The sequence below is a fragment of the Mastomys coucha genome, unplaced genomic scaffold, assembly GCF_008632895.1.
Source record: "Mastomys coucha isolate ucsf_1 unplaced genomic scaffold, UCSF_Mcou_1 pScaffold8, whole genome shotgun sequence".
In the NCBI taxonomy this organism is placed as follows: domain Eukaryota; kingdom Metazoa; phylum Chordata; class Mammalia; order Rodentia; family Muridae; genus Mastomys; species Mastomys coucha.
In genome coordinates, this window is record NW_022196914.1 from 58,939,863 (window position 1) to 58,951,044 (window position 11,182).

At 43.2% G+C, this 11,182-nt stretch overlaps 1 protein-coding gene across 1 annotated transcript in view; it reads left to right on the forward strand.

Annotated features, from left to right (window-relative positions):
- LOC116083238 (low-density lipoprotein receptor class A domain-containing protein 1-like) overlaps nt 1-8,511 on the forward strand; it is a 27,882-nt gene extending 19,371 nt beyond the window's left edge. The window contains exons 4-7 of the mRNA XM_031360054.1: nt 3,322-3,444; nt 5,976-6,119; nt 6,924-7,046; nt 8,074-8,511. Of these exons, the coding sequence (XP_031215914.1) occupies nt 3,322-3,444; nt 5,976-6,119; nt 6,924-7,046; nt 8,074-8,210 (527 nt within the window). The 3' untranslated portion in view covers nt 8,211-8,511. The remainder of the gene's footprint in view (nt 1-3,321; nt 3,445-5,975; nt 6,120-6,923; nt 7,047-8,073) is intronic.
- Nucleotides 8,512-11,182: the final 2,671 nt, after the last annotated feature.

An 11,182-nucleotide genomic window follows, 5' to 3' on the forward strand; every position in this document is an offset into this window, starting at 1 on the left:
TCTCTCTGTCTCTTTCCACGCGCGCGAACACGCATCTGCTTCTGCTTCTTATGAGGGAATTCTCACTTCACATCTTCGATGTCTCCCAGCCCCAGCCCCTTGAGGCCTTGCAAGCTCCTCATCCATTGGAAAGAACCCTGTGTAACTAACTCTCCCCTTTTTATTTTTCACTTGTTCCTTCTATTTGCATTTGCATCAGATCTTTGGACACCCTTGAAAATCTGGTGCTAAATAAGCAGGGTTTGTTGAATCAGATTTTTTTTCTAGCTTGGCACTCATAATTACAGTATTTTAAAGAAATTTCAACTGAGAGCCCTGGGCGTGAGGATTCCATGGGGTTTGAGAAGGGAACATTAGAAACTCTGCTCTTGTACAGTCTGTTTGATCTCAACCTTCTTAAATTTCTAGTTTGCATAATGTTTTACTATATATGTGTGTGAGTATATAGGTGAGTATAGGTATATAATAAATATGAAGTGGAGGAGTGCTACTGTATTTCATTTGGTTATTTAGCTGCTGAAGGGTTAGACAACCATAAAACCCTAGGGAAGGGTACACTAGTCAGAGTGACAGGATCTATAGAACAAATCACTATATAGAGAAAGGGGATATATTAGAATGACTTAACAGCAGCTAGCTAGTCCAGCAATAGCTGCTGATGAACCAACCGTCCAAGAATCCAGTAGCTGCTCAGTCCACAAGCCTGGATGTCTCAGCTGGTCTTCAGTATACCCTGGAGGCAGGCTCTAATGCTAGTGTACCTTATCCTGTGTATACCTTGCCAGTGAGCTGAGAGCAAGCAGGCAAAGAGCAAGCATTACCTTCTTCCATGTCCTTATAGAGGTCACCAGCAGAAGATGTGGCCCAGATTAAGGTGGATCCTCCCACTTCAAATATCCAGGTTGAAAGTGGCTCTTCCCACTTCAAATGGCTTAATTAAGAAAAAAAAAAATCAGGGCTGGAGAAATGGCTCAGCAGTTAAGAGCACTGACTGCCCTTCCAAAGGTCCTGAGTTCAATTCCCAGCAACCATATGGTGGCTCACAACCATCTGTAATGGGATCTGATGCCCTCTTCTGGTGTGTCTGAATACAGCTACAGTGTACTCATATAAATAAAATAAATCTTAAAAAAAAAAAAAAACCCTCACAGGATTTTGGATTTTAGTTAACTCCAGATGAAGTCAAGTTGACAACTAAAAATAGCCATCACAAGTCCACCCCTTGTCAGCTTGACACACCATCATATCTCTCCTTATGTCATGCTTAATTTCCAAACAAAAACAATAAGTAGCCCATACTTGTGTCTAACATGATAACTTCCCCACATACAATCACAAACACTACATATTTAACCAGGTCATAATTATGTCTTCCTCCATCCCTCACTCTCTCCTTCCATTACTCCCTTCTTTCCTTCCTTTCTAGCTGTGTGACCCTGGATGCCCCTCCAACATGCTACCCTCCTGCCTCAGTCCCCCAAGTGTTGAGATTACCAGGAAATATACCACCATACCCTACTTTGAGGATAGCTTGATGTGGACCAACATAATATCATTACTAAAACATTATGAGATGGTATTGGGTTTTGCCTTTTTTATTTTGTTGTTTTGGTTTGGTTTTTCGCAGTTTGATTGTGTGGTTCTTGAATAGGAACTCTACAGGTGATATCATGTTGCTATGTCAAGAGTTTGGGCAGCAGTAAAAGCATCTGCCATGAAAACCTAGAGGACTGAGTTAGAGCCCTGGAAACCAAGGAGATGTGGAAGGAAAAGACTAACTCTGCAAAAGTGTCCCCTGACTTCCATATGAACACCAAGGAGCACACCTACCAGCACACACACACACACACACACACACACACACACACACACACACCCCTAAAGTTTGAACAGCCCTGACTATATGACTGTTTTACAAATTCATGAACCTAATCTATGTAAAATTGCTACCTACCTTTAGTAAGTAGATGTTGGGGTAGGGTTTAGCACTATCAAACACATTTTCTGTGACTAATTACACTCTGTAGAAAAGTCTTTGTACCTAAAGCCTTCTTCAGTGTGTCAGATAGTATGCTCTGGACAGAGCTTCAATAGTGACACAACAAAGCCATATGTGAGTCTCTGAAAGTCACAGCACCTGTAGCAAGCAGAGCCCCAGCTCTAGGAGGGGAGGCCCCAGCTTGGGGGGCAAGGGCTCATGGGTCTGTGATCTGGCCCAGGGAGACTTAAATGTTGTTTGTTTGTGCTGTGGAATCTCTGATTGTGGTCTCCTGCATTTCTACCACTAGTGACTGGGACACGTTGGGATCTCTGAACCTTCAGCAATATGTTGACTATGCACAGTGTAAGGCAGAGCTGCTAGCTAGCACCCAAGCTCTGGTGAACGGTGGCATTTTTATTGTTGCTACATGTCAGATTTGATGTGGCAAGGACTAGTACCTGGAAAAAGTTCCATGAACACAAGGCACTTCTGTCTCCCATGAACATGTGCTGCATATATATACCCAAGAGCAAAGGAAGCTAGGTCGGGGCTCAGGAGGTCCCACAGCTGTCTAGCCACACTGCTGGGGAAGGTTTAGCCATGCCGGGGTTTAGGAGGTTGGCCAATGGGGTATCTTAGGATCAGGTGAGCATGACTGTCTGCTGAAAGCGGTGTAGCTGTGGCCCTGACTCAGCAACCTGGGCCCCCTAGTTGTTCTTAGTGGCTCAGTTTACCCAGTTAGATAAGGCTCCACTCTGGCCGTTGACTCCAGAAACTGCCAACCCAGCACCTGGGATCACAGCCTCCCTCTTGTCTGGGTGTAGAAATGCTATTCTCAAGGTCTGCTCATCAAATGTGCCCACCCCTAATCTAGTCCCATGGAGAGTTGGTTCTGCAGATCTGGTTCTGCAGATGGTCGTAGAGCTCTGGAGTTCTCATTTCCTCCCATAGTCTGATGTGGGTAGCCTAAGAACTAAGCTTTGGAAACCACATCATAGCAGAAGTAGCCTCCACCAGCTAGAGTCTAGAAGACAAGCCTGAGGGCACATGTAGCCCTAGACACATAAGGAGTCACTTCGCCTCAGTGAGTCCTGTTTCTCTAAGCTTGTATTTTCATTGTCACTTCCACCAGAGAGGCCCTCATAGTGCTGGCTTCCCAGAGGGTGGGATAGGAAGCCATAGAAAGGAAAACCACCAGTGTAACTCTGGCTGAGGGACATTGAGGGTTCTATTCTAAGAAAGCCATGGAGAACACTTGGCTGGTGAATACTATATCTCGCAGGGGCCTCTGCTCTGTAATGATGGGCTCTCTTTCATGTCTGTGTGTGTTTCTGTGACAGGTCACAGCTGCCTTCCCACCAGAAAATGTCTTCTGACTTCTTGTGGGATATTCCTCATGCTCGGCATTGTCGCTGCTGCGATTGCTGTTGGGATCACTTTCAGGACATCTACAATGCCTGCAAGTAAGTGTCAACACACACACGCACATATATACACACACATACACAGTACACACACATACACAGTACACACGCGCGCGCGCACACACACACACGCACACACACACACATATTTACACTAAGTCTGTTTCCAAAGTGGGTGAGTCTATGGATGGGGAGGGGCTGGGGCATGGCATATACTAGGCATTGGCCATTTTGCATATCCTCTCTCCATCCTTAAGTCCTGTTGTTAGGACAGACACTCCAGGAAAGGACTTGTCCTGGATCATATAACCATAAAGTAAGCAAGCCAGCATTGTGACAGGTTGGGCTGACTCTGAAGTGTACACAGCACAGGATATGGTCTCACCTTCCAGGAATTTCCACTGTAAATAGGGCAATGGATGGTGGGATAGCATATAATTAGCAATTAAATTCCACAGAAATCAGTGAGGACTGGTGAAAGGGGACATGGAAATGAAAAAGAGCTGGAACTGGAGCTGAACCCTGTAGAGATCCCTGAGCTCAGACCGAGGTTTCAGGGACATAAAGGACACAGGCTTCATGGTACATCAAACCTAGGGTATGTAAAGAAGAAGTATGAAAAGTATGACTGATAGACCAGGCTATCTATGGGGAAAGGCAGAGGGTCACAAGTTCAAGATTAGCCTGGACTACATAACAAGACTATCTCAAAACTGATCAAAAAAAAACAAAACAAAACAAAACAAAAAAAAAAAAAAAAAAAAAAAAAAAAAAAAAAAAAACAGAAAAATGTGGCCTGAAGATGACTCAGTGGTGAGGGCATACTTGCTTCCAAGATGACCTGAGTTCAATCCTTGGGTCCCACATGGTGGAAGGTGAAGACTAACTCCTGCTGTGAATCGTTCTTAGACTTCCCCATGAGTGCTGTGACTGGCATGTGCTCCTGTTGGCGTCATGCGCATACACGTACATACGAATTCAAAACAAACATTCATAGTGAGTAGTCAAGGAATAGGTGTTGAATACAAAGTAAGATGTGGTCCAGCATTGCGTAACTGCTGCAGTTACACACCACACACACACACATACACGGCTTTCCCCTGCTGAGCTTGCTTCTTCTGTTGTTCATTTGGCTAAGTCCTAAGGGGTTTAAGACCAAATTCAGACATCTATGAACTGACGGCCCCAGCTGCTAGACTCCACACCCAGCACTCTGCTTTCCCAAGTAGCCTTGCCAAAGTCAGCACTTTGGAGACCCTGGAGCCAGCCTGTCCTGTAGGACAAGGGGCTGTGCTGCAGTGGGAGACTTCCCACACAGACCTTCATTAACCCTGGCCTCCCATGAGCACTAGACCTGCATCAGGGTTTAAGGCTTTCTGCATGTACTTCCCTCTGCCTTTCTCCTCCATAGACACTGCCTCAGGTACTAATTCCCCACCTCAGAGTCCTGCCTCTCCCCATCCTGACATCAAATTTTCAGAGGGTCCAACTGATTCCTTCCCATGTCCAAAGCTAATGATTCTTGTTTCTGAAACAATAATGCCAGAACCTATTGATCAAGAGATGTAAACTCTAGTTTTATCCATCTGCCTGTTAATTATTCAAGATGAAAATACACCCTCATCACTCTAAACCCAGTACTTCCATTATCCCCGTACTGTGTACCATTCGGCACAGCCATAAGGGTTTGTGTGGAAATACACAACTATGTTGAGATACAAGTGTCACCAGAATTTCTGTCTTCACTTCAATTTTTTTTCATAGCACTTGAAGTGTTTTCAAGACCTTTCCCTTTCAATTAAGTAGATCCACTGTATTTTACAAAACTATCATTTGGGGACCAGAGGCATAGCTTAGTACTTATCTAGAACATAGGAAGCACTTGTTTTATCCCCAGTATCTCAAACTCCAGTCCTGGTGGTACACTTTTGAGATCACAGTACTTGTGTGGTAAAGACTGAAGGATCAGAAGTTTAAGGTCATGTTCAGCTACATGTCAGTCTGAGTTAAGATCTAAGATATGCTGTCTCAAAATGATCATTTATTATCATCATCTTAATGAGAGGATAGGTAATTACTCACTGGTAGATCATTTGCCTAGTATGTGCAAGGACCTGAGCTCAATCTATAGGACCTCAAAAAAAAAAAAAAAAAAAAAAAAAAAAAAAAAAAAAAAAAAAAAGATAGAAAGAAAAGAAAGGAAAAAAAGAAAAGCAATCTCAATTTAATTTTACTTACAATATGTCCATGAGGTTGGCATAGCAAGTTACCTTTGTTCTTACATGAGTCAAGAAAATAATAGACAAGACTGTATACCTAACTCATCACAAAGCTCACACCACACCAGGGAGCAGGCCTATTGACCCCTCATCTGCCTGCTATTACCCCAAGTCAGGAGTGAGCCTATGCTAGTTTGCCAGGTACCAATAGTTTTGACGGAAAAACCAGTCAAGTTAAGAAGGTCTATGCCTAGAAAGTTTTGGAGTGTGTATATGAAAGAAAGAAGAAATAATGGGGATGGTGGCATAAGGCAGAGGAGGATAGAACATCAGCATTCATCCGTCTTTCAGGCTGGACCTATCACCAATGCAGAACATCTTCACAGCAACCGGGGTTCCTGTGTGAGGACCACACAACTTGCTTGCCACCATCTCTGCTTTGTGATGGCAAGATGGATTGCCGTGATGGATGGGATGAAGCTGCTGCCTACTGTGGTGAGGTGGACTAATTACCAAATGAAAGTAGAGACCAGTAGCCAGGGCTAGGCATAGTGTCACATGCTTTCAATCCCAGAACTCAGGAGGCAGAGACCAGTGGGTGTCAGCTAGAGCTATACAGTACTACCCTGGTGTACTGGCTGGTGTGCCAACTTGACACAGGCTGGAGTTATCACAGAGAAGGGAGTTTCAGTTGGGGAGGTGCCTCCATGAGATCCAGCTATGGGGCATTTTCTTAATTAGTGATCAAGGCTCATTGTGGGTGGTGCCATCCCTGGGCTGGAAGTCTTGGCTTCTATAAGAGAGCAGGCTGAGCAAGCCAGGGGATGCAAGCCAGTAAGGAACATCTCTCCATGGCCTCTGCATCAGCTCCTGCTTCCTGACCTGCTTGAGTTCCAGTCCTGACTTCCTTTGTGATAAACAGCAGTGTGGAAGTAAGCTGAATAAACTCTTTCCTCCCCAACTTGCTTCTTGGTTATGATGTTTGCGCAGGAATAGAAAACCTAAGACACCTGTCTTTAAGATAGTAGTAGTAGTCGGACAGTGGTGGCGCATGCCTTTAATCCCAGCACTTGGGAGGCAGAGGCAGGCAGATTTCTGAGGTTTCAGCCAACCTGGTCTATAGAGTGAGTTCCAGGACAGCCAGAGCTACACAGAGAAACCCTGTCTCAAAAATAAATAAATAAATAAACAAACAAATAAATAAAAATTAAATAGTAGTAGTAAGCTAAAACTCAGAACTCCCATTTAAACATTTTCATGAATAATTTTTTTTAGAAATAATTTATTTGTACCCTCTAGGTCACATGCCCAACAGTCTCCCACAAAACTTGATTTTCAAGTGTCCCAACCAGAAGACATGGACATTTGTGGACAGGGTGTGTGACGCCAGGAATGACTGTGGTGACTGCTCGGATGAATCAGGTGAAGATGAAAATGACACAGTGGATCTTTCTCATGGGTTCTAGCAGTGACTGCCCTTACCTGGGTTGCAGCAGCTTTGAGGTAGAGAGCGGGCTTAGGCAAGCTCAGGGTCCTGGCTTCCATCTCCATCCTTGCCCCACCTCCAAAAATAATTAAATAAATAGACAAACAGGCAGACAGACTAGATAGAAGGGAAAAAGGGAGAGAAGAAAGGACAGCAGAAGAAAAAAGGGGGAAGGAGCAGAAGTATTTAATTAGTATTTCATTGTATCTATTTAAAGAAGAGCTCTCCAGAGGTAAGAAGTAAACAAAGTCAGTTTTGCATTAAAACGTTCTCAATGGGAAGCTCTTGTCTACTATCAACTTTGATTTGGGTTTCTTTGGCAATTCTGAAAGATCTACAAAAGGCTCATTCAATGCTTCTCTCTTAGAGAATTAGTTACCAACTTTGTCCTTCCCTCCTCAGTCCCATCCTTGTCCCCCACCATGTTCCCACAATGGCTTAACCCAGAGCTGCACCCATCACCATCCACAGGCAGGCAAGGCCACAACCAATGGACACAATTCCAGTGCATTATGGCTCCAACTGATACATCAGAAAGCTTCATCATAATCGCAGTGAAGAACATCAGCTTTGTCAGCAGCAGAGTAGAAGAGAAATGTATCCTCTAGTTAGGGAGAAGTCTGCCTCTCTAAAAAAGGGATGGAAATGTAGAGATCTTTGCTTCTGGCTAGTTGCCAATTAGCAAAGGCCTGGCTCTGGTGCTGAGTGGTTGCCAGAACTCAAGGAGACCCTTCCCTGTTTATGCAGATTGTCAGTCTGTTTAGCTAGGGCTGATGGGGAGAGGCAATATTGTCTCTGGCTTTTCAAACCATGTCTGGAATCGTCAATAATCATCTGCAGTTTTCCCATGAGATAGTTTCACTAATATTTTTTTAAACCTGAAGGGCCAGTTCTTGTCCAATAGCATTTTTTTTCCAGTTGACATTTTAAGTTATGCTTTTAAAAATAAATACAACTGTCTAGTCTCACAGTGCCCAGAGTGCTCAGGCTGGAGATGTGATACTGTTTTCTTCACGGACTGTGCCTGCATTCCCAGAAGTCGCTGCAGAAACGGCATCCAAGACTGTGCTGATTGGAGTGATGAAAACCTGTGTGACTAGGCTCAGAACCATGGTTTTGGAAAGGCTGAGAAGCCTGAAGACTTCCCTCAAAGTGATGGCATGTCTATCTGCTTGTTTACCATCCTGGAATGTAGGATAGGGAAGGGTTAAAGAATCTGTGCTCCAGCTAACAAAGCCAACAGGCAGAAATCATATGCAACTTTAGGTCCCTGTTCTAAGCCTGTTTCCAAATAGCCAGTGTTTTGTGGAAAGCATAAATGTATACCCATTTCAACCAGTATGAAGAACAGTCACCCTAAGTTTCAGATGGAAAAGTCTAGCTCACTAATGTAGCCCTGGTTCAGATCTAGCAGAAAATTGTTTTAAAACATGTATTGTTTTGAAAAGCATTTAAGATACTAGATGTCATTGTGGCATCTTTTTTATACCCTCTCTTGGCTGTTTTTCTAGCCTTTTTAAGGTTTTATGCTTATAATCATTTCTATATTCGAGTATGTGTTTCAAAGTAGGATCTTCATACTAGTGAGAACATACAATTTTAGTCTGAGTTTGGGTCACCTTACTTACTTAATATATGCTATCTAGTTCCACTCATTTTCCTGAAATTTTCTTTACAGTTGTACAAAATTCCATTGTGTATGCATACCACATTTATCCATGTGTTGATGAACATCTAGATTGGTTGTTTCCTTGCTATTGTGAACACTATAGTAAAGAGCCTGGTTGTACAAGTATCTGGGTGGTTGGATACTGAATCCTGAGTACACATGGCCAGGAATAGTGAAGTTGGGTCATACAGTTGTTACATTTTTATTTCCATCGTGGTTTTAGTTGTTTACACTCCCACCAACTATAATTAAGAGTTCCCATTTCCCACACCCTCCCCATTTGTTAAGATTTCTTGATGACAGCCATTCTGGCTAGGGTGAGGTATCTCAAGTAGTTCAATTTGCATTTTCCTGATGTCGTGGGAGAAGACCAGCCTTAACCAACTCCAAGATCACCAAGACCAGAATAGTACAATAGTCTGCTCCTCTAACCTGCTAGTACCTAAAATTCCGCCTAGTAGTTAGTGGCCTGGGTTTGAATCTTATTCTACTACTGAAGGGGCTGAGACCCAGACAAGTAAATTCACCTCTCCCAGACTTTCTACATGTTTGTAGCTCTCCTTTAGGATTTTAATAATTGGACAAAATAAGTGATCATGCTATCACTCACCATTAGTAGCTACAGAAATTAAGTATCTGGGGGAATGTGAGGGCAGTCCTTCCACAACCTCACAGCCATCCCACAGTTGACAGTGATCTCTGGCTGATGTAATCTGTGGTAATTATGTATATCACCTCCCTGCCTAAGTTTGAGAAGCCAGCTGGTGACATGCCACCTTTCCTAACACAAGACTGGCAAGGTTCTAATTAAATGCCGCTCCTGTGATAAAACAGACTAGAAGCAAACCAGGCGTCAAATCTGATGAGCCTTTGTAGCAAAACCCTTCCCAGAAAATGGTGTATCATGAAGGGAAATGTCTCCTTATCAGTCCATAGCTAACAGCACAGTACCACTTAATGAACCTACATTAAGAATACTTGAGAGGGCTGGAGAGATGGCTCAGTGGTTAAGAACACTGACTGCTTTTCAGGAGGTCCTGAGTTCAATTCCCAGCAACCACATGGTCACTCACAAGCACCTGTAAAGGGATCTGATGCTGTCTTCTGGTGTGTCCACAGTCAGTCAGCAGCCATCTCACAAACTACTTAACAAAGCACAGCAACAGTACCAGAAACACAAACTCCCAAGTTCCACTAACAGCGCTCCAGCTTAGCCATTCCATTTGCTTGGGTTCTAAAAATGAATTTTCCCAGTTAACAGATTTATCTTATTTCCTATGCCAGAATCAGAGAGTGCCCCATTATCAGGCAAGCTGTGATGCAATGTATTTACAATCAACCTGACCCACAAGTGTCTAGAAGCCACTTGGGTTTTTTAAGACCCAGGATCCTTGTTACACCTTGAGGGATGACAAGATGACTGCACCTTCCTTCCAAATTTTTGGCCCAATTAACTGCACAGTAACTCTGGGATGTTGCTGTATAAAGCACCTTAAAAGAGTAGCTGCAAACTATGGTATACATTTAAAACCATCTCTTAATAGTAAAGGCAATTCTAGCTCTACTCTCTGTATTGGACAGAGTGGAGCTTCTGCTAATTCATTATTCATTGGAACTTTCTGGGGGTGAGGAACTGGTCAATATTCTGACTATAGTGGAACTTACACAGTGCACGTTAATATGTACAGTATCAGGTTATAGATACAAAATGGAGGAACTTGTTCATTCCTCATAAAACTTCACGAAATGCTGAAATTGAGACAAAGCTGAAGAGATGGTTCACACTTAAGAGCACTTACTGCTCTTCCAGAGGACCCAGATTCCATTCCCAGCACATACATATACAAGAGCTGACGACCATCTCTAAGTTCAATTCCAGGGATCCAATACCCTCTTACTGACCTCTTTAGGTGCCAGATATACATACATACATGATGTACACACATACATATAACCTTTAAAAAAGAGATAAAGATTTCTTTTTGTTTGTTTGTTTTTTGAGACAGGGTTTCTCTGTGTAGCCCTGGCTGTCCTGGAACTCACTCTGTAGACCAGGCTGGCCTCGAACTCAGAAATCTGCCTGCCTCTGCCTCCCAAGTGCTGGGATTAAAGGAGTGTGCCACTCCTTTATATCTTGCCCAGCAAGATATTTCTATATGCTTATAATAAACACCAGAGAAAAAAAAGCACCCTGGTTTATCCACACAATACCGTTCTCATAGTACACCACATGGAACCAAAAGCCTTAATGGTTGCTGGAGAAGAAAACTCTCAAACACAAGAACCTGCAAACCAATTGTTGAACTTCCATCAAATGTCATGAGTATGACCACATGCCATAATCAACTGTCTATAGACAACTGCTTACACATCAGTGCCAAATAAATAAAACAATAAACCATA